The following is a 23,887-nucleotide window of genomic DNA, read 5'->3' as shown; positions in this document are numbered from 1 at the left end:
AAACATGAAGAATGGCTCAAAGGCAATCGTAACAAGGTGTTAGTTTAGCATTCACAGCAATTACCTTTTCACTTCTCTACGGGGTGTAAAACGGGCCTTTTAAAAGCACCTCCTGTGTCAGAAGTTGAAAGCACAAATGTTCTTCCTGATGGGGGGGGGTGTATTACAAAGTATTACTTTGAAAGACTGTTTGTATTGTTGTTGTTTTTTATGGAATACTACATTTATTTGTTGCACTGTATTTATCAACGACCTGTACACATATATATATATATATATATATATATATATATATATATATATATATATATATATAGTGTACGCTCTATTTTTGTACTAGTCGACACAGACACGCGGGGCCTTCTTGGAAACGATGACAAAGCAACAGCCTCTGACGGTTCATCGCCTCGTGGCCCTTGTCCGTGGCGCTGAAGGGGTGGGGGCATAGCTGAGGTGTGATTGGCGGGATAATAGAGTCGCTATATATTCCACCTCAGCCCGTTGTTTTTTTCACACACGTCGAGGTGGTTCCATCACTGTCGGGGCGCGAGCTGCCGCCTGTCAGCTGCCTCTGACAAGTTGAACTAATGAACCGACACTTGACCCCCTTTTTACCCTTGAGTTGTCGAGCTCTTCTGCCGGGGCGGCAATGAACGCCAGAGTGCGACTTTCGTTTGCAGTTCACAGAGCCCCCACCACTGTATCACACACACGCACTGTACCCCTACCCCTCTTTTGGCACTGTTGCTGATTTTACTTGACTGTGCACTCCCATCAAATAAATGAGCAGCAGAGACATTTCATAACAAAGCTGAGACTGGGCGTGTTTATTTCATTTTCACATTCATGCAATCCCTCATTCCCTCTCGTGCCCCTTCCCCAGCCGTGTGTGTGTGCGTGTGCGTGCGTGCGTACGTGCGTGCGTGTGTGTGTCTGTGTGTGTGTGTATAAAAGACGCCTCTTAGACCTGGGCTGCTTAAATAATGGATATTAATTATTGGTCGGACCCCCTCCCCCCTGCCGTGTCTCCAAATCTGGTTAACTGGATTTTGATTAATGAAATACGCGCGCAATGTCCTCCAGAAAAGCTAGACTTTCCCCCCTCCACGCGGCTCTTCCGCGGAAGCCCCGCGCCCGCCTCTACATACAGAGCCCGGGAAAAATAAGCGAATCTCCCTGTCACGCAAGAAGAATTATTACCCCCCCCCCCCCCCCCCCCCCCCCCCCCCCCTCTCCCATATCGTCGCATGCGCCGTAATTGGATACAATTTAACACCCCGCGGCCCACGGGCATGTCGGCAGGCGCGCTGCCTGCTATTAGCTCGCCTCGCCTCGCCACCCTATCATTTGTCAGATCAGTGTTTGTGTGCCTGTGCGCGCGCGTGTGTGTGTGTGTGTGTGTGTGTGTGTGTGTGTGTGTTTGCGCACGTGCATGTGGCTCGAGAAACCGGAGCCATTGTTGGAGTCCGGCCATGACCTAGCTGTGACGCACAGAGAGAGGAAGAGAGAGAGAGAGAGAGATAGAAGAGGGGGGAGATGGGGGAGGGAGAGGCGACAGCAGCAGCCCAGACGCTGGCTGAAAAACAAGCCGGAGCTGTCGCCTCGGAGCGATAGCGAGGCAGGCCCGGATTGGTGTTTGTCGCTCCCCCTGCGCGGCTTCCCACCGGGAGCCTCGGCTGCTGTCTATTAGAGCCCCAGAGCAGTGTTTACAGGCGAGGGAGGGGGGGGGGGGGGGGGGGGCTTACAGCCCCCTTCTAAACTCTGCTCACCCGCCGCGTGCACTAAATATAAGGCTGGAGAAGGTTAATGGGGAGATTGCAGCCTTAAAAGTATAAATAATTGACTGGAAGTTCTCGCGTTTAGCCCTTTTATACGTCGAATGTTTTAATTAGCCATTTGCTCTGTAGGCTGCTGGTTCTGAACGAGAGATTTACAGGTCTGCAAGAATGTGCGGAACAGCCGTATTGTGGGTGACATGTACGTAAAAGAGTAAGATGCGAATAGGCTTCTAAAGCAAATATTGTATTACCCAAAAACGTAAATGTGTTTTCTGAGATTTAAGAATCAACTCACGTGCTGCAGCCTCAAAAGTATGCACTTACTGTACACTTTTCCTATTGTCAACAAATCCCGTGGAAGACTAAAACCAACAACGTGTTCATCTTTCAGGACTTCCATTCTCTGTCTGCGGCACTTTGTACCGAAATTAATGTTTAGCTCGGAAATAAATGTAGACATTTTTTTTAAAGGCTCAGTAATTGAAAAAAAAAACAATTGGGCACGTACAGTCTTTAGCAAACCTTACTAAACAGAAGTACATCTTGCATTTGTTGGGGACTATTTTCAGTTGTGGATGAATCCACATTTGCTGCCCTGTTGAGCCAGCAGGATGTGTGTGTGGGTTGGACTCCAAATGAACCACAGTGATCGTGTTCATTGAAGAAACGTGTGGCTCTTCAGTGGGTTTTTAAACAACTACTATTGGGTTTGTTGACAATAAGAAAATATGTGATGCAGCCTTTCCATACATTATTATTATTATTACATTGAATTCAGGGGCTCTGCAGGAACAAAATGTATAACTATTATTTCCAAAGGACTATTGTTCTTCCCCCAAAAGATTGTAGAGTGGCTCAGCTCCAATTGTTGCCTCTCGGCCCCCTCAAACAGGTTAGTCCGGCAAATCAGTGCGGGCAATTACACAACACCACAACATTCAATGAATGGTAACTGGAATTTATCCCATATTTGTTTCAACCCGTTACCAGTGTACAAACCAACACCAAAGTATCTGTAGTTGCCATTATTGCACTATGGATTTAATGGAAAGATTATCTGGACTTCTCTGGATTCCTCACTCTCATCGTGACCCTGACCTTGAATCTGTGATTCATTTTTATTTATTTTTTAGAGCTGAGCTGCACAAAGTTTCTCTATGGAGTAATTGCAAACACCACACGCATGTGAAAACTAAATTCTAGTTTTCAAAGCTCGACATTGTATTAGAGTGGTGATAATGTTGCGGTTTCCAAAGACCTTTAAAGGCTTGCGTGGTGTAGTACTCTAATAGGTTCCAAGGCTATCTTGAGACCAACCTGATGAAGCAGTGGATTGGAATGAGAATTAAAAAAAAATGATTTGGATGCTTAAACTATGAGTTTAGTCATGTGTCTAAAAGTGGCAATGTTAAACCAAAGTGAGAGCATTCTGATCATTTACATAAACGATTGGTTCAAAATGTCCCTCGGGCTCCTCTTCACTAAATCCTCATGGCTCCTGCACAGATTGTTACCTTTTTATTCTTACTCTGTAGTTGCAGCCATCGCCTTACATTCAGGGACATACCCAGGATTTTTTAAATGCATTCCCCCAGCAGAACCCCACACCCACCAAAAGCATTCCCCCAACCAAAGTATTATTTTTTTTAAATCCAATATTTCTATATCACGGTCTAAATTATGGCAGCAATTAACAATTATTATTATTTTAATTCAATTATTGGACGGCTAATTCTTGAGGATCGCGTGTTTTATCCCTCTTTCCCCTGCGTCCTGTCTCATAACAGCTCGGCTGTGCTGCTGCTGCTAGGCGGAGAGCAGAAGCGAGCGGAACTTCAAGCGCTGCGATCCGGCCCCGAAAGAGTTAAATTAATCTCTCCCTCTCCTGTCTCTCGCTCTCTCTCTCTCTCTCTCTCTCTCTCTCTCTCTCTCTCGCTCGCTCGCTCTCTCTCTCAACACACACAGGCTGCCACCGCCCCAGATAACAGAGGGGCGCCTCTCCCCAGCCAGCCAGCCTCCGCTAATCGCAGTGGCAGGAGGGAGGGAGGGAGGGAAGGGGGGGAGTGTGGGGGGGAGTTGAGTGCCGGCGGCCTCTCACAGCGCTGGGCTTTTTATTGACGCTGCCTGCCTCTGTGTGTGTGTCATCTGTGTGTGTGTGTGTCATCTGTGTGTGTGTGTCATCTGTGTGTGTGTGTGTGTGTGTGCGTGCGTGCGTGCGTGCGTGCGTGCGTGCGTGCGTGTGTGTGTGTGTGTGTGTGTGTGTGTGTGTGTGTGTGTGTGTCATCTGTGTGTGTATGTGCGTACGCGCAAGGCTGTGCATGCTTGTGGGTGCGTGTCAGAGCGAGAGAGCTATAAAGAGGTGGGTGTGTGCGTCTCCCTCGTTTGTGTGTAGTAAAGTGTGTGTGTGTGTGTGTGTGTGTGCGCTCCCCGCCAGCAGCGGAAAGCAGGGAGAGGCGGGGAACTGGGAGGGTGGGTGGCGAGGTTATGAGCGGAACTCGACAGAGGCCGACAGACGAGAGGGAGGCGGGGGGAGGAGGAGGGTGGGGGGATCTTTCTTGTGCTGCGCGCTGAGAGCCGCCACCGTTTCTCCTTCCCCTCAGATAAGATTCGTTTGAAGGTTTTAATCTTTATTCTCTTAAAAAAAAAGACGCGGCTGTTAGTTCGCGCGTTTTGGAGAGTGAGAAAGAGGGGGGGGGGGGGGGGGGGGGGGCACATGATCCCCAAGGTCAGAATTAAGAAGTGTGATTGATCGCGATGGTTATTTGATGTCACGGGCCCACTGATTGATCGCATCGACGAATTTAGCAGCCTATTGATTAGGGTTTAATCTATAGGTCTATGTCTCTCACTGCTCCAATAATCTCTCTCGCTCTCTCCCTCCCCCTCTCTCTCCTTCCCTCTCGCGAGCAGCAGCAGTGTTTGGCTCGGAGCCACGCTCGCCCTGCCGCGCCAGGCTGTAATTATCCCCGGTGAGGCCGCGCTAACGCAGCGTGGCGCGCCTGTGGGGAACCGGTTAGCCCTACAACACCGGTGGGGGATGGAGGGGGGGATTTGCGTGCGCGTGCTATTTCGTGTTTGTGTGACACGGAGAGACAAGCGCCGCTGTGTTGCCATTTCAGCAGCGCGCATCGAGGCATTTCCAAAGTCCTCGAGTGAACCTTAAAAAGCGTTGGAGATTTTAGATTACAAAAAAATAAATGGATTTAAAACAATTGATACGCTCACTATAAAGTCACCGTCGACTGTCGTAAACACGCAATGACTTCCCGTAAACATTTTCCTTGAATGGCGGGTGATTGTCACACTGCCGTGAAAAACGCATAATCAGCAACGTGAGGGCTTTATAAAAGTGTGTGTTCAAGTATAGATCTATTGATTGTACGTGTGCACGTGGCCGAGATGCGTGCTATAGTGAGCTTTCGGGCAAATTTTGCGTGTGAGTGAGTGCACGCGCGCGTCTGTGTGTGTTTGTGACTGTGAGTTGCAGTAAGCGATCCATAACGATCTGCAGGTGGATTGTGCTGATTAGTACCGGCTGCTGCGGACTGAGCTGCGTGCAAAGAGCTTCCTGCAATCTGAGCCTGCCGACTGTGTGTGTGTGTGTGTGTGCGCGTGTGCGCGCGCGCGAATACAACGCCTGTGCGTTGGCAGCCAGCCCTTTCAAAAAATATGTGTGTCTGTTTTGAGGACAGCACGTGTATATTTGGTTAATGTGTGCCGGAGGTGTGTGTGTTTGTGAGAACTTGCCGTGAATACTGTGTGTGTGTGTGTGTGTGTGTGTGTGTGTGTGTGTGTGTGTGTGTTTGTCCGGCCACCGCTTCAGTGTCTGATTGCAGCAGCAGATGGCTGGATCACTCTGACCTCCCAGAGTGTGGCTCCCTATACGCCGGGGTGCACGCATGTGTGCGTTCACGCTCTTTTTGGTTTATACAAGACACGCGCACACACACACATAGACACACCTATGCATGACATAGAATGACAGTTAGAGGACGGCACCACGGGATTTTAAGCACGCTTTTTTTCCCGTCGCCATTACCCAACATGAGCGCGTTTTCAAAGGCACACGCTGTTCTGGGGGCTGGCTTTTTCCAAACCACAAAGTTCACACACGGTCGTAAAAATGCAAGTTATAAAAAAAAAAAAAAAAGGCCCGCGCTCGCTCTCCAGACCTGTTTTCGAGAGACTCCCTCAGACTCTAGGTATTTTTTTTCTTTCTGTTACCTACGACTGTGTTCTGTTTTTTTTTGCGTTTGAGCGCCCTGCGGTTCCTCGGAGCAATATTCATTCTAATCCGGTTTCCAGTGAGTGATGGAGAGAGCCTCTGAGTCAGTGCGGGGGGAGGGAAGACCCGGTGTCTGCTGCTGTGACGTCGCCCTGTCTTTCCAACACGCATCTGACCTTTAGCGTGATTATTGGCGGTGTGTGACGTCAGCAAGTGTTTGTTTTTAACTGCTTTAAAAACCAGAGCATCAAATGAGCTTTACGCTTTTTCTTCATAATCCTCCTGACTGGCTTCTGGGTGACTTGGTAGTTTATGTTAAATCATGGCTTCTGTTTGGAGACAACGGTGTTGCCCCTCACCCCCGACATCTTTGAAAGGGGCACATCATATCCCCCCATGGCCCAGTAGTGGTTCTATAGACAGAAGGACGTGTTTCCAGAACCAAACACGCTATGTCTGGACTGGAGGGTGCAGGTATATGCTGGTCGAAGGAGTGCGTCTCTTCGCATGCCAGCTGCCGCCATGCATGGCCACAAAAAGAACGAAAATGGGTTTTCCTTCCCTCCGTTCATGCTCGCTGTTTACTTCTCATCTTGTGGTCGGCTTCCAAAAGGCTCGGCTGGCTCTCTGCAGTCTGACGGGCTTTGGATATCGGCTGATAGCGAGTACCAATTTGACACCAGTGTTTAATTAATAAACTGTGTGGAAGTGACGGGGATCATTTGATGTGTAAGGCAACACCAGGAATACACAAAAGTACTGAATTGTTATGTATGAAAATAATGGTAACCAATCCAGCTATTTGAGTCGGCATGGGACCGGTATCGGTATCGGTGCATGTCTATTATATTAGGCATGGAGGGGAAAAATACAAACCAACGCCACATCACAATACGTGAATATGAAATTTGGCCAAGTATACATTGTTTCTGTTTCAGACAAGTTCAGGTTTTTAGGCATAAGTCTTTGGGAGGTTTGGACCGCTAATTATGTCCCGATTATTGCACTGTGCTTATTGTTATTCACCAAGTCAAAATCTCTCTCTCTCGCTCTCTCGCTCTCTCTCTCTCTGAGACCGGTCCGGGGCCGCTTGGTATCAATAATTGTCTTCAGGCGGCTCTGAGATCTTACATAAAATACTGATCGGATTGACACCTCGGTTCAGCAGCATGAGAGTTCATCGCTTTGCAGTCCAGCTAAAGTTAAGGCAGGTTTAACTTCTTTTTTTTTTGCTTTACTGTAACAATGCTTATATGCTCTTCAGTGTGGAGGAAATCTACCTGAACACTGGCGTGAGTTTGCGTCGGAGCAGATTCATCCGGCTTAGTGTGGACGCAGCCTCGGTTGCCTCGTGGTTTTGGTGCCTGCGGTGGTCATAGTGGATAACTCCCAGTTAGGAGAGGTAGAGGGTGGGGCCGAGGAGAGCAGAGACGCCAAGCAACTCACCCTGATTTAATTAAAGTTTGAAGAAAGGCTCTCTTTTTTTCATCTTCTTGTCACAGGAAGTCAGATGCATGAGAGAGAGAGAGAGAGAGAGAGAGAGAGAGAGACTTCTTCTTCTTTCCGCTTTCGGATAACTCGCCCCTTTAAGATGAACTTTGCTTTTGAACGCGTCCACGTGTGAGTGCTTTGCGAGCTTTGTGTTTGTTTGTGCATGACCGTCTGGTTTAACTCCTACTTTCAGCAGCTGTGGCGAACGCAGCCAGACCTTCCATTTCCAAGTTCCCCCTCTCTTTCCTACTCCTACTCTGCTTCTGTGTGTCTGTCTGCTGGCTTTTCTCTCTCTCCTACACACACACATACACACACGCACACACACACACGCACACAGAGGCACGCACGCACACACACCTCAGGCTTGATATTCATAGCCTCCCTCCTCCTCCTCCTTCACTTGACATGGGAGCCTTAACAGATGTGCCCCAGCCTTGAGCTGCCCCCCCCCCCCCCCCCCCATTGCCTCGTGCTTCGCAGATTCACCTTATCTTATAACAAAAAACGGAAGAGACATTTAATTTGTATTTGTACTCAACGTCTATTTTTTAATCACACTGGTCGTCCTCCATCACCACACTCAATTTATTACAAACTGTTTATCTTAAACGGGAATATATGACTATTTTTATGATTTATTTGGCTATATAATATATTTGACTTTATTTTCTGCCTTATTTCTGCTGTTAAAACCTCGCCTATTCCTGTTTTGGAGTTTCAGCGGAGCTTGTATGTGTGTGTGTGTGTGTTTTTCTGTGTGTCTGTGTCTCTCTCTCTCTCTCTCTCTGTCTCTCTCTCTCTCTCTCTCTCTCTCTCTCTCTCTCTCTCTCTGTGTGTGTGCGTGCGCGCGCAGCCAGTGCCGTGCGCTGGAGGCTTATGGTAATTGCGGTCTCCCGACTGGCCTTCTGGGTAGAGTCTGCGCGAGTGGGAGTGGAGCGAGTCGCTCGGTCTCGGCAGCGTTCATCCATTCTGTGCGGCACTCCCCGTACGGCTCCGCGCGTCCTCGGTCTCGAACCCGGTTGGTGTTCTCTCTGCGCTCCTCCAGCGAAACGCGGGACCACACGGAATAACCTTCAGAAAACCTCCCGAGACTCGGATATTCCGGTTGTCGGAGAGGACATGGAGTGACGGAGAGCGGGAGAAAAGGGGGCTTTTTCCGAGGACGGCGTGCTCCGCTGAAACCCAACATGGCGCTGCTGCGAGGTACGGCCGAGCTGAATTAATTTCTCCGCGAGTCCGCCGACCTCGCCACCTGTATCCTGTGGGGAGCCCGGGCCGCACGGCGCATCGCCTCTGCCGGACCTTAACGGATCTTCTTTAGTGGATTTCTCTACACTCTGACGTGTGTTTCCCCCTCCGCGCAGGATCTCTTTTTTGTCGCTTTATGGCAACCCAAGTGACATTTGCAGCAGCAGAAAAGTCCGCTCGAAATATCGGGTAACGGAGGAGAGTTTCCCGTAGACAGTAGAATAAGGACCGAGAGCTTTTATTTGTGTGACTAGTTTTGTTTCGTGACAAGTGGATAACCTGTTAGACACTTTTTAGTTTTTTTTTCTTTGACCGGGATTGCGTGTCTCCAGCAGACGGGACCGTGACCGGGCTGCTCTCTACGTGTACGCACGGATCGTTGTCCTCCCAGTTAACTTGGGAGGAAAAACAGGAAAAAGGCGTGAGTTTGGGGTCGCACGGACGACGGCTGGAACTAGCACCAATTAACCAGGTGAGGCAATCAATGACAAACCCAAATGTGTTTTCTCTTCGCGTGTCTTTGGCGATGTGGAAACCTCCTGAATGAGGACAGAGAACGCACACTTTGCTCTGAATCTTTCAAACTAACTGTACACAACAGCTCATGTGCTTTTTGAACGACCCTGCGGTTTCTATTTTATTTTTTAAATATAGTGTTGTAAATGAAAGACGGTCGGGCTGAATCTGAACGCGACAGCCCGGTGTTGTGCGCAGAGACCGGGGAGAGGATCGGCCACTTCTAAGAATAGCGCATAGGGTGGTCTTTGTGCGTTTCGGCGGGGCAGTGGCATGTGGTTGATAAATAACACGCGCGCGCGCACACACGTAATGATCCGACCGTGAGCTTGGCCTCTTTTTTTCCCCTTTTCTTTTTTTTTTTTTTTTTTTTTTTAACAACTGCCCTGTCAGCTGGGGGGAGGTGAGAAGGACGTCCCGGAGAATAGCGGACTTGAAAGTGGCGCCGTCCTCGCTTGTGAACATTCCGGCTCTTCGCACTCCGTTTTAGTGCCGAAGTGCGCGAGAGAGCCTGTGGGGCGACTGTGTGTGTGCGCGTGTGCGTGCGCGCACACGGAGCTTCTGCGCTAAACAAGGTTACGGAATCCAGCCTCGCCCTGCCAACGGGAATCGAGCGGTGCTGCTCTCATTTATACACGGTTCAGTTCAGTTGGAGGGCATCCCCGCTGTGTGTGTGTGTGTGTGTGTGTGTGTGTGTGTGTGTGTGTGTGTGTGTGTGTGTGTGTGTGTGTGTGTGTGTGTGTGTGTGTGTGTGTGTGTGTGTGTGGGTGGGGACTTTGTTTGGGACAGAGTGGACGTTGATCAGTTGTCTCATCAGTCCCAAAGGTAGTGGTGGGGGGGGACTGCACCGCTCACCTTCCTGTCTAGTTGATGGAAACCGCTCTGGCATCCTGCCACCACACACGCACACACTTGGTGTCTTGCAGGTGTTCTCTGCCATGACTTTGCGCTGCGGTATGTTGTCTTCCACTCTTGCGTGCAGTCTTTGCGTTGCGGGGGAATGTCCTTTGCGCACGGTGGATCCGTGTATTGCCAGTTATAGACCCCCTCCCCCCAGCTACGATACGCGCTGCTCTCTCGTAGGGCGAAAGTGTCACCCCAGACTCACTCATTTACGGATGTAAATAGTCTTCTTTAAAGCGCGTCTTATTACTGTCACCTTCATTTCTTCGTGGGCTTTCACGAATTTAAAACCACTTTGCAATTCGCCTTTAATCCAACAACTTCTCCCTATGCCGTTATCAACTTGAGAACATTTATTCCCCCCCCCCCCGCTCCCTCACTGTAGTACTGCAGTTTGTGGGCGGCAGCGACGAACCACGTCCTATTAAGTTGACGTTTAATTGAAATAAGTGCCGCAAGGCGCGTTGGACGTGTTCCAAACTGAACCGTCTTTTCCCAGCGAGTCTCTAAAGCTGCTCTGCGGGGCTGCGCATAGCCCACATTTCACGAGCAACAGAGCAGCATTTAACCGGGATGTTTGTCTCCAAACGACTTTGTCAGGACCGCACTCTCCATCGCATCAAGGACGGCTCACATCGCAGTTGTTGTTGTTGTTGTTGTTGTTTTTATTCCCCGCTACCGCGCCTGCTGCCTGTCCTGCAGCCACACAGGCACTAATTAGGGGACGCTCTCTTAGGACGATCGATGTGCCTCATATCGGCTGGCTCCAGCTCATTGACGAGCTTAGTGAGGGAAGCAGCGACTATAAAAGACCGCCTCGGCCCCGGCAGCCGATCTGCGTATCTAAAGCGCAGAGGATCGGTCATAACGCAAGCGGCTAACGCAAGCGGCTGACGCGCGCAAAGAGCAGGACCTCGTGTTTGGGACCCTTTTCCAGGGAACGGAGCGGGAGGGATTAAGTGGTGGGGGGTGGAGGCTATACTTCAGGGGGGATTTCAAGCAGAATAAAGGCTTAATTGTATTTAAATGTATTGTCCCCATTGGTACAGCGATGTATAGGCTGAATGACTCCAGTGAAATTTGATCTGGTAGTTTTTAAAAGAATACAAAATCAGCGGAGAGAATATGGATTTCTAATTTGGGGATCATAAAGTGACCCATAAAACCATATGTCTAATTATTTACCAAATTGTCCAAATGACACGCTGTTCACGCTGCGATGAAGCCCACTGCTCCGCGTGTTCCTCTTGAGTTTGCCATGTTCTTGACATAATGGGGACATACAGGGACTTATTTTTTCAGAAGCGTGTCAATCAAGGCATGTCTTTAGGTTTAGGTTCCTATTCCTGCCACATAAGTGTTTTTTCTCATCTTGATTTGGTGTTGGGAATGAATCGGCTATACCATGACAATAATATCGTTTCCTCGCCTTCAGATATCTCCTGTCTGTCCTCGGCCTCGCTTTTAACGCTCCACAACCTTTCACAGCGACCACAGCCTTCTTCATGACTCTTGCTTTTATTTTATGTCTGATCTTTTTTTGTGGTAATGGAGCCCGTTTCCCCCGACTGTTGTGGAAAGCGTAAAACAAATACTTCACATTTTGTGTGGGCCGAGTTTATTTATAGCGCTAAGGCCTACGCGTCGGAGCCGTTTTCGCGCATCATTTTTCCACTGCGCGCTGAGCAGTCAGCGTGGGGCTGATCTATCTCCCAGGTGTTGAAAGCACAGAGCGGGGAGGGCTGCTTACTGCTGGGGCATCTTTCACAGCCTGCTCTGGGCGGGAACGTTGCGCCGGTATTATTATTATTATTATTATGGATTGACATACTGATTTTCCTCTCCCCCTCCTTTTATGCGAGATGACTTCACACTTCGTCCCAAAAACTGTGTTTTATGGCATTCAAAGTGCAGGGTCAAGAATGGTCTCCGAACCAAATAGTTTTATTTATTTAATAAGAAATTACTTCCTAATATGCAGACATGGCTTTAACGGTCACGCTCATCTCTGCCACTTCATCTCTCCAACACAGTCAGACAATCAAAGTGTGGGTCGGTGTCTCTGAAGGTATCACTGAACCTCGTGCCTGCTGGGCCATATTGTTATGCTGAGTGCTGTGTGGCGGTGGATGTGTGCTGGAGGGGGGGGGTATAGGGACAACCACGCCACCTCCATTTTTATACCCATTAACCTGCTGTTTGTCCGCTTTGCGTTCTCTGAAATCAATAAGGACCACGCGGGGAATATCGCGCACGGATAGAAAGTGCGTCAATAAAACCACGGGACCACTTTTGCATATCAAATGCGCAGAAAAGCCGTCAACCAAAAAAAGAAAAAAAAAGAACCGCCCGTGTTCTGTTTATATCCAGCCGGAGACATGAGGTCTGTCTTATTGTGTTCGCGCTTGTTTTTTTCTCTCTCGCTCTCTCGCCTGGATATAAAACAACAGTCTCGTCGCTGCCGGCGCTCCGCTCGCTGCTGAGGCGAGGTGCGTGTGAACAAAAAAAGCGGAGGCACGGCAGAGAGCCGAGGAGAGATCGGTTTTCCAGGCGCTGCGCTGCTCCCGGAGGAGACGTCACGGTTTGATTGAAGCTATGCTCCGTGCTGGCCTCCCGGGACCTCGCGATGAAACGGGAGAGCTGCCCCCCCCCTCCTCCCGCTCTCTCTCTCTCTCTCTCTCTCTCTCTCTCTCTCTCTCTCTCTCTCTCTCTCTCTCTCTCTCTCTCTCTCTCTCTCTCTCTCTCTCTCTCGCTCGCTCGCTCGCTCGCAGCGCTTCACAAAGCTTTTTGTTTCGACGAGGTCTGGAGCGCACGGATCACTTCCCCGCAGAGATGTGTCGCCCCCCCAGCGCTGTTTCACCGTCACAGAGGCTGTCATTAGGCCCCGCAGAAAAAAATCATTCCACATTATTCTCGACTCTTAACACGTGTCTGGCATATTAACATATATATTTCTGATGGCAGTTTAAGCCCAATAATTAGTGTTTAATTTTTTTGTTAATCGTGTCTGCGGGAGCAACATTTGGAATGTTTTTGTGTTTTTTTTCAGGGAAAACTCTAAATCTCCCGGATTGTATTTAGTTGACTGACCTCGCGCTGGCCCGTCGGGAGATTGATTTAGCAGCGGAGTGATGATGACACGCATCACCTCCCTCCTCTTGAGTCGGTGCAGGCTCGGTCTTGATCAGGCCTCGTTTGTTTTTTATGCGTCGGCGCCTCAGGCGTCCATCTATCCATCTGACGCAATCACCACAGACGCTCGGCTGCGGCAGGGTGAGGGCGATAGGAGTTTATCACATGCAACCGTCTTCAAAGCACCTTTTGGCTCAGATAAACACCTTAAGTACGTTTTTTTTCATTACTTCAAAGACTGAATTTGTCTATTTTTAACTTCTGGGATCAGGGCCTCACATGTAGCCTCATTTCCTCATATGTCGCCCACAATGCACGTGACCTTTTTAAAAGCCCGAAATGTAGGCCATGTCAGAGGTGTGGAAGCTTGGTTTACCTCACGCTGAGTCAGCACCTGTTTTAAACTGACGCTCTTTTAGCGTAATGTACGTCTTTACGCAGCGCCAATATATAAACCTATACATTGGGGGGGGGGGGGGGGGGGGGGCGTAACGTGCTTACATCCAACACATGAAAGCAGCGCGGCATTTCAAAGGAAAGTCAAGAAACCTCCGGTAAACGCGGGACCGCGCGTCCCCATTACAATTGGGTCCTTTGGAGGAATAAAGGGCCATTTAGACCCCATTTGGCCCGGGATGAATAGAGCCAGTTGAGCGGCCGCCGCCCGGGCCCCAGTGACAGCACGGGGAAGGGGGGGAGGCCTCACAATGTCGACGTTGTTGACGGCCGTGCTGCCGAGGGAGGGAGGGCGCGCGGGCGGGCGGGGGGGGGGGGGGGAGGGGGGGTGTTGAACCGTGCACCGACTTGCATGCGGCTGTGCAGCGGCCCGGGGAGGACCGAGGGGCCCCTTTGTTTACAGCTCGGCTGCTAATAATGTGACAGCTGAAGAGACGCCGCCGGCTCCCTCCAGCTCTGCGCTCCACCAGCAGCGCGCTCCCCGCGGCTCCCTTCAGCGATTATCCCCGCTGCCTCCGTTCGGTCTGTACGCTCCTGTTGTATCAGAAACTACACCGAGAGGCAGCGCGTCGACTTCCCATATCTGGACTCCCGAGTCTACATCGAGATGATCAATGGGGCCATTTGGCACACGTCAGCCCGATGATCAATAACAATTAAAATTGGGCACGCGTTCTCTCTCTCTTTCTCTCTCCCGCTCTCGCTCGCTCTCAGGTGAGAGTGAGGCCCTGAGGCTGTGTATTTAGTAGTCAGGTTGTAGTTTTGGTCTGCACTTAATATGTTTTCTCACATTTGTTCCCGCTGATTTCTATTTTGTTCACCGGCAGTTTTTGGCACACATACACAGCAACCTCACGGTTGTGTGTGTGTGTGTGCATGCGCGCGCGCTCACATTTAATCCCTGTTTATGCTCACCCCACCCCCGTCGCTGCGGAGATTATCCTGCGTCACACTGCATTTTTTCAGAGCTGAACGGAGCTCTGCGCTTCAGAGAGCCTGGCAAAGCTCCAGGGACAAAGAGCGCGAGGGGCGCCGTTACACAGCGAGACCCACGTTCCCGGTTCCCCGTTCAATACCCGAACAGATTAGCAAACGCACGAGGTGTTTATGAATGATTGATGGCCCTACGTTTTCTTTAAATGTGGATCTGCGTTTACGAACTTGAAAAAGAGGGAGGAAGCTGCTGGTGATAGACCCCCCCCCCCCCCCCCCCCACACACACACACACACACACACACACACACACACACACACACACGCACACACGCATCACTGGTGCGCACGCAATAACTGAGCTGCACGTGGAATAGAGGCCTCCGTCCTGGAGGAAGCGATGAGCGGTGCCGGTGCGTGCATGCGCTGCGGGTCACGCAGAGTTCAAGTAATTGTCGTCAGAAACAGGAAACAAGGGAAAAGAGGGAGAAGCGAGTTTGTTTTCTCTCCCTCCCCCCTCTCTCTCTATCAGTCTTTCCCTCTGCCCTTGTTTTTTTACTCTTCCTTCCTTAAAAAAGAAGAAGCAGACAATACCGGAATGCAGAGCTAAAGGTTCCGCCAAAAACGCCCGGTGGTTTTCTGGTTAATGGTGCAAGTCGGGGCTCCGCTCCAGCGGTCTGGTTTATAAACGCAACGCCGACCGCTGCGCACCCCCCCCCCCCCTCCCTCCTGATGCCGCTGCTGCCGACCACTGTGATGGATTGGGCGGCCGTAGGGAGTTGTTTGTTGCGCAAACTATTCTTAGCAGCAGGGATGAGCGTCAACATATGCCTTTTCCTCCTTTCCTATCTCTCTCCCTCCACTTATACGTGATATTATAGAATATATTCTCAGGCAACAACAGTTTTGTTAATCTTCAGACTTTAGAGAAATTATAAACATGAGATTTGTTATATAGGCGTGACAAGTCTCTTTCATGGACTTCATGGTGCCTTTAATGCAACATCCCGAGATGGGTAAGGTGCTTTTTAAAGCCTGTGCTATATTTTGTTTTAAGTACTGTGAGCCACACAAGCTGGTTGCCCATAATATTCTGTATGGTGTCTTGCATAGTTGTTTGGACCGGACTCAGACTAGCATGAACAGTTCAAATGCAGCTTTTCAACCAATAGCAGCACTTCAGAAATGTGGTTGTGACCAGAATGAATCTGTGTTAAAGTAGCCTGTTTTCCTGCTGTCATGTTGTGTCGGTGACGACATGACAGTTGCAACGTGCCGAAGTCCTTTTCACAAAAGTGTAATCAAGTTGATGCAATTCTGTGGCTACACGTTATTGGCTATGTTGGAAATGCTAGGAACGAAAATCACATACATCGGACATTTTTATATTTTGCATCATGAAATATAATGTAAATACCATTAATATTTCCAATAATCTTCCATTAATATTTTTTAACGATTATTGGAAAAGAGGTTATTCGGGGGAATTAGAACCCTGTCCATGTTTCCTCTGGCATATGGGATTGTAACAGCATCATTGTGCTCAACAGAGCGCTTTGTCCCGTGCGTTTTTGCGTAATTTTTTGAGTTTTCTTTTTATTTCTAGAGTGCATCAGAGAGGCTGTGTCATATAGAGGCTATTCCCAGCGGTGCGTGCAGTGTGCCGCCAAGTGCTTGATCCTGACCTTGAGGCCCCGCGCAGCCTCTCATCTTCTCTGGACTACTATTCATTTCATGGAAATGACAGGCGCCGCAGCCGCGCAAAACTACTCGGTCATCAGCACGGTGCGCACGTTGTGAAGTAATGACAGACCTTTAAGACAGCCGACTGTCTTTTTGTTTTACGTGAACCCGTCTTTCTCTCTCTCTCTCTCTCTCTCTGTCTCTCTTTCTCTTTCTCTCTCTGTCTCTCTCTTTCTCTGTCTGTCTCTCTCTTTCTCTCCTGTTTTTCTCTTTCTCTCTCCGGTTTTTCTCTTTTTCTCGGCTTTATGCCAAGGACAGATATTTCATTAAAGCGGTGAAGGTTGCGTTTAGGTTAAACGGAAATGTCCAGAAAGGCAGCGTGTCATTGACAATCTGCGTTTGTTTAAGAGGCTTATTTTTTTCATTATCACGTTTGGTCTCGTGGAGCGCAGACTTTTTCCGTGCAAGAGGAGACGCTGTGTGTGTGTGTGTGTGTGTGTGTGTGTGTGTGTGTGTGTGTGTGTGTGTGTGTGTGTGTGTGTGTGTGTGTGTGTGTGTGTGTGTGTGTGTGTGTGTGTGTGTGTGTGTGTGTGTGTGTGTGTGGTGCATGTGACGCTCCAGGAAATACGAGCAACGGGACTGGTGTGATTTCTCAACGGTTGTCTGTGTAACACAAATCCAGCCTTCACGTGGCTGCACGCACATTCGTATCGACACTGTGGCAGTTTTTTTTTTTTATCAGAGCACGCACACGGTTTTCAGTTCCGTCAGATGCGGATGTTATGGGAGCAGGACTGTGGCCTCGGGGAGCTGATGGGGGATGGGAGCGCTGGGGCAGGGAGGAGCCGCGCCGAGGGGCCCCGCAACAGGCTGATTAATGGGCCCCGGGTCACGGCAATAAAAGTGGCGTGCCAGCGGCGCCGCAGCGAGGCTCAGGGGCGTTTCTCTGCGATGATCGAGGAGCCAAGTTTCCCTGCTGCTCTCAGCACCGCCGAGGATTCACTTTTACTATTTAAAGGCACTTCTCCCCCCCCACCTCGTTCCTGCACTGGCTCCCCTAACCTTGCAGAAATGTCCACCCTAACGAGTCATCAATGAAAACTTAAATGTTCCCTTTTCAAATATAATCTGCCGAGTGGGAGCAGTACTTTCACCTTTTCCCCTTTGTTGTTTTTCAGGATTTTGAAACGGCCTCTTGAATTTAGCCAGACCACTTTGTTGTTTTTAAGATTCCACTCACAAGGCTCACAAGTGCTCAGTGATCTGTCAATGTTGCCATTTGTACAACAACATTTTATGAAAAACTAATTTGCGTGGTTTTGCAGTGTGATATCCTTCACTCAGTAATACAAAGTATTGCCACAAAGTAAGATTTCTAGATCTACTGAACTGACACCATAACATGAATACAAACTGGAGAAAATAAGTGCTGTAAATTTGCTGTTAAATACGTGTACATTGAGTTTCTTTTCTTTGAAAGTACATTCAGTTTAGAGCGAGCTCAATATATATCAATAAAAGTCAACATGTTTCACATTTGACATATAAGTTGTGCTACTTACAGTCATTTGAGGCATTGTATGAATATACATTTGTCAAAAAAACACATTTGGTTTATCCGCTTTCCCCAAAATTGTATTTAGTCCTGGCAAGACCTATCTTTGTATCTTTTAATCTAATAACGTTGTAAAATCCAGCCCCAATCGGCACCCCGCTGATAAAAGCACAGATTTAATGTCAAAGACCAAATATTAAATCTCCTAAAATGTTGCACTAATGAATAAATGATAACAATCTTCTTGTTACTTATTCAATATCTCCTTAACATAGAGTAACTGCTCTGTTGTGCTCCAGTGCTTTAAAGAAATTCAAATGTATACCAAAAAATACAGATAAAGGACAACAAAGTTCTTGATGTTTTTTGCTTATTGTCGTTTCTCTTGTGATCAGAAACAAGAAACATCATTTTTACCTCAGTGGTCGTATTATTCTTTATACTTCTCCACGTTATTCCTTCTCAAACTGAATCTATTTTTGTTTATTGCAAATTATACACAGTTGTCTCTTTCTCTCTTGCGTACTATACTTTTGTGCGTGTTCTTTGGTGGGAGAGTTTGTTGATCCGTGGCTCTGCGTTGGCGGGCGGCAAATGGTCTCCCACCGAAGTGGTCTCTGATGTATAATCTTCCCTCGCTCCGCTGACTGAGGCAGCCGAGAGAGCGGGTCAGAGAGGGCACTGAAGAACCAGTGTGTGGGGAACGTGACTGAATAGACGCAGCCCCACAATGCACGTCAAGCCCACGGGGTGGGCAGGATGGGGGTCAGGGGAGGGGACAGGAGGATGGGGGTGGCTGAGGGGTGTTGACGGATGGGAGGGGAGCCCACACAGTGCTTTCATCTCCACTGAAGTGGAGATGCGAGTGTGAGAGAGAGTGAAAGGAAGGCTGACTGTAGCTTACTTTGCTGTTACCATTCCTTTCTTTGTAAATTCGCCCTCCACCCCGTAATCTAAATGTTGACCCAGAAATTAACAAATGTGCAATAGTTAATTTTGTATCTAATTTCTCTTTTGGAGATTTTATGAACCAACATTTTTGCCCTGTAAATTCTTTTTTTGGCAGTGGGGTTACAACAGAGCTGTGGTGTGCGTGCGTGCGTGCGTGCGTCAGAGCCAAGACACTGACTGCTAACTGTTTGCTCATCTCCACAGGGCAACATCTGTTCGTGATGTCGATGCTGAGACACAAACCAACCTGGAACTAAGACAAGGGAACCACATCACACAAAATATGGCAAGTCCCCGTGCTCGTCCTAAGTACTGTTTACACTCAGTTGTCGCGTTAGTCATTATTACCTGGAAATAACCATTTGGTCTGATTCACTATGTGCATGCATGCAACAGAACTAAAACATTAAGCAATTTTTTGTTTGTGCTTTGTTTAGCAGTTATTGTTTCATAGTGTGTGCTTTCAGTGTGAGATTTTCAAAATGTTCTCTTGAGGGATCTGAGTCACATTTACTTCTCTGGTCACCCCCTTTTTTGGCACAGGTGGATGCAAGGTTGACGCCCCTGGCAGCGATGGGGCTGGACCGAGGCACTCTGATGCACGACGGTCTTCGTCTCCATGGTGGGGTTGTATACCCAGGCATCAGAGCACTGCCAGTGGAGAAAAGCCGAGAGACGCACTCCCTCCCCCTCACTTATAACAGGGATGGTCTCCCAGAGCTCATCTACAAGCCTGATGGCCCCTTGGACAGTCGTAAGCCCACTAATGGATACCTGTACAAGGGCACTCCTCCAGGTCTCCACAAGCCTGTGCTGGTTCATGGAGCTGAAGGTCTAGGCTTGGAACGCCGATTAGGGCCTGGAGAAAAGGCATCTGAACTGGGCTTGGCAGGCGCTGGTGGCAGCTACCTCCGCCTGCCTTGGCTCAGCCCCTACCCTGAAGCCAGCATGTATCCCTTCATGGACACATCCAAGTACGCGGCTCTAAACATGTACAAAGCCTCCTTGCTCAGCCAACCCAACCCCTATCTTGCCCAGCACCTGGCATACCCGTCTCTGTGTGCATCCCAGGGGGGCAATGTTAACCCTGCTGCTGCTGAGAGGCTCTACTATATGCCCCATTATCCTCCTTCCCCCATCTCTTCTCCCTTGGTGGCGCCTCCTATGAGGATTCCTACAGTGACAGTGGCCCCCACATCCATGGTCCACTGCCAGGACAAGGGGCTTGGTGTTGCGCCTCAGTTTGCACAGCAGCTTCACCAACCTTCCCCTCATCCTCAGCATCATCAGGCTGCCATAGACAGGGACCGGTCCCCTAGCAGGAGCAGCAGACCAAGCAGACCTCCCTCAAGGAAGGGCTCTAGCAACAACAATAATACCAGTAGCGCTAACACTAGTGGCACCAATAGTGGGAATAATAATAGTCTACCTACTGATTCTCCTCCTCATGCATCTTCTCGCCTTCCCCAGCCCCCCCCCCCCCCTGCCCTTATTGACAACTCACTGGATTTACAACGCCCAGTTGCTAGGATAGGACACCCACCCACCTCCTCCAACTCTTCAATATCTGCCTCATCCACACACTCCATTCCTCATCCATTCTCTGTAAGCAGCATGGCATCAGAGCAGCCCTCTCCTGCCCGGCCCAGCCCCCATAAATCTAGGCCAAGAGACGGGGCACCTGAGCACAGAAATGCAGGGGTTGAGAGGAGACCCAGCAGGTCACCCTCCAAACCCAATTTTGAGAGACCAGCAACCAAAGACTCGGCAGAGAAGCCCTTGGATTTGTCTGGAAGAATGCTAGAGTTTGGGTTGCCTCCCAATGGATTCCCAGTTAAGATGGACACTTTAGCATCTGGTGCACATTATGGACTGCCCCCTAGCCGAGAGCTCCTAAAGGACAAAAACCTGTCCCTCTCTCCTTCCTCCCACCCACACTCTGTGGTCAGCAGCACTTCTTCAAAGGTCCCAGAAAGGCCAGAAATGATAAGCACTTTACACTCCTCCTGGGTTGTACCTAGCCCGTCTCCATCCCGTACACAGCACACACCAGGCTTGCCCCCCTCCCCAAGGCCTAACACAGACCTGGGCCTTTCTCAAGTCAAAGGCTCCTCACCCTCTGTCATCAAACACAAGGGTCTAGAGAGAGTACTCCCTCAGCAACGTAGCTCATCCTGTCCAAGGACAGGGGAGTCCAACCATAATGTGTCCTCCGCTCAACATTCTTCTCTGGTAAGCTCCAGGGCTCTTTCTCCCAAGCCCAATGGCGAGTGGGTCAAACACAGCCCTAGCCATTCAGAACACCCAGGCCACCACAGAGAGGGAACAGAGAAGTCCTCCCAGACCACTAAGAGAGGTGAAATGACTCCAGAACTGTCATCATACAAGAGGCCCTGTTTAGAAAATGGTCACACCCCTGGCCATCTTTATCTTCCTCAAAGTGACGCTTACCTGAACCACAGTTTGGCTTATGCCAATAGATACCTGCATTACCCCATCCCCGATGGCATGGCACTACACTCCCTGCCAATTGCAGGAAAAGGCCCAGTCTACCCTCACCCAGTATTGCTGGGCAGCAACAGCCTTTACCCAACCCACTTGGCAGCAAAACACCCTTTACCCTACCACAACCTCCCAGCTGGTCCAGGAGGAGAATACCTCACTTATAACTCACAGGAGATGGCCCATCCCCTGATGCAAACGCACTCAGACAAGTTGGCAGAAAGGGGAGATGCAACCTTGAAGCCCCGGGGACAGGAGAAATCTAGGGGGGTTGTTGAAGAATGCGGGGGCCACAGAGATCACGGCGTTGGGAAAGAGATAGGCAAAGGAAGCCAAATTAAGTCTGATAGGGAAGCAGGAGCACAAGGACATGGTGGCAATCAAAGCAAACCCCCCTCTTCTGTAACATGCAGAGAAAAGATTGTCTGCATTGACCTTGTACACTCAGACACAGATATTGAGTCTTCCCCAACAGTCAACAAACAGCCCTCTGCTGAGACCAGCAGCAAGGTTAACCAAAATGAATGTTGTCATAGTAACCAAAATCTGACAAAGACTGATTACGAGCCAAAACACCAACACCGCCTTTCCCATCCTTATCCGATCCACTCCGGACACAGCCCCACCCTGAAGTCCAATCACAATGATAGACGGCCAGAAACTCTCTTTGGGAAAACCAAGGCTCTTCAGGACACAGGCTGTCCTGGGTTGACCTCCAGCACATCCCCGACTTCTCCAGGGCAGTTCGCCCAAGCCGAGGAGAGCCCGGAGGAGCGGAGCCCCAGCCCCGACCCCGACGACCAAGACCAGAGCACCTTGCGCTGTGCCCGCACATCTGGGGAGCGCAGCTCTGGTAAGGACAAACGGGACAGAGACAGCCAAGCTCTTCACTTCTCTCAGGACTGCACAGATGTGGTGAAGGAGGAGAGGGCGTGTGAGGAGGAGACAGAAAAGGAAGATAGCATTGTTGACCTAGGAGAGTCTCAAGGAGAAGGGGATGATGATGACGACGACGACTACGACTACGATGAAGATGGCCTGACCTCACCTAAAGGCTCTCGTAGATCCAGTCTGGCCAAGAGGATCGCTAACTCCTCAGGCTACGTTGGCGACCGCTTTAAATATGTTACCACTGAGCTGTATGCTGACTCCAGCAAGCTGAGCCGTGAACAGAGAGCCCTGCAGGTAAGGCCATTAACACACGTGTGTGTGTGTGTGTGTGTGTGTGTGTGTGTGTGTGTGTGTGTTTGTGTGTGTATACAGTACAGGGTATATTGGGCTCAAGTTGGTGGTGGGTTGGAAAGAAGTCATAATGATCAATGTTTCTTATGTGCATACTTTTCAAACATACTTTCAGTTCTGACATTTACTCAGGAACGATACCCCCCCCCCACACACACACACACACACACACACACACACACACACACACACACACACACACACACAGTACAGAATAATATACATGCTGTCATGCTACTATCCTGGCCATTAACCTGACCTTCCCCTCAGTTTCATTGTCCTAGTGAGCTGGTGTAAGGCCAGTTGAGGCCCCCTATCAGGGAAGGCAGTTCAAAGGTTAACCAGGGCTGCCGTCTCTGTATGTTGATTAGCGAGCAGTTATTGGAAAGGTTATTTCCATGCGCGCGTGTTTGTATGTCCGTACGTGCTTGTCCTTGTGTGACTGCCTTGGGGCTAAAGCATGTGTTAGTGCTGACTGGTGCTATAGAGCCGTATACTGTAGTTTCAGAGCGTGCCTGTGGCAGCCTCACAGTTCATGCTGCCTTCGGCTATGCTTAACCCCGAGGTGAGGGGCAGCAGAGGGCTTGCAGTGTGCTTTAAAAACCAGTAGCTGCCCTCTTTGGGGTGCCTCTTAGGCTTTCTGCATGCACCCCAGCCCCCACTCGCCAGTCGCTATCCTCCCCTAACCTTCCTCCCCCTGATGGCCTACGCTGCCCTGCCTGGTTGCTGTTCAATGACATAGTTCTCCTCACCCTGTTGGCTAAAAGACCCTCTCTCCTAACACACATCACGTTACATTTATAAATGCACCAGCACAGCAACGTCCCCTACAGTCGGCCATCATCCCCTAACATTCTGAGACATTGAGCTATTCCATTTAGACCGTTACTTCTGGGTCCTTATGTGCTCAATGTTCAGCATAGAAACACAAACGAAGCCTACGCTCCATTATCCACAGGCTCAGAGGCGGATATCTTAATAGGTTGCACATGTCTGTCTATGTTGTGAACGCGCCCTAGAAAACTGTGGTTTTGTCTGTGTCATGCTTGTCAATGCACAGCTGCAACACAAAGCTATCAAACGCTCTATTTCTGGACAAATAAGATGTGGAAGTCTATTTGGGATTTTTTTTTTTTAAAGAAACAAGACTTCTAAAACTGAATCAGCGTTATCAATGAACATATTCTTTCGATTCTCTTTTTCCAAATTTGTCACTCATGCAGTTCAGAAATCATTTGATAGTTTTGATGCAGCATTCAATAACCTGTT

The 23,887-nt window shown here is 49.3% G+C and overlaps 1 protein-coding gene across 1 annotated transcript in view; it reads left to right on the top strand.

Moving 5' to 3' along the window:
• Positions 1-8,684: 8,684 nt before the first annotated feature.
• Positions 8,685-23,887, top strand: part of bcor (BCL6 corepressor) — a gene marked incomplete at its 5' end in the record, with an annotated part of 30,290 nt that continues 15,087 nt past the window's right edge. The window contains 6 exon segments of the mRNA XM_079170214.1: positions 8,685-8,700; positions 9,081-9,172; positions 9,174-9,200; positions 9,204-9,217; positions 19,079-19,160; positions 19,418-22,561. Of these exon segments, the coding sequence (XP_079026340.1) occupies positions 8,685-8,700; positions 9,081-9,172; positions 9,174-9,200; positions 9,204-9,217; positions 19,079-19,160; positions 19,418-22,561 (3,375 nt within the window).

The sequence above is a fragment of the Pholis gunnellus genome (genome assembly GCF_910591455.1).
Source record: "Pholis gunnellus genome assembly, chromosome: 12".
NCBI lineage: Eukaryota > Metazoa > Chordata > Actinopteri > Perciformes > Pholidae > Pholis > Pholis gunnellus.
Note: the sequence above shows the minus strand (reverse complement) of the source record. Positions and strands in the feature narration are given on the sequence as shown.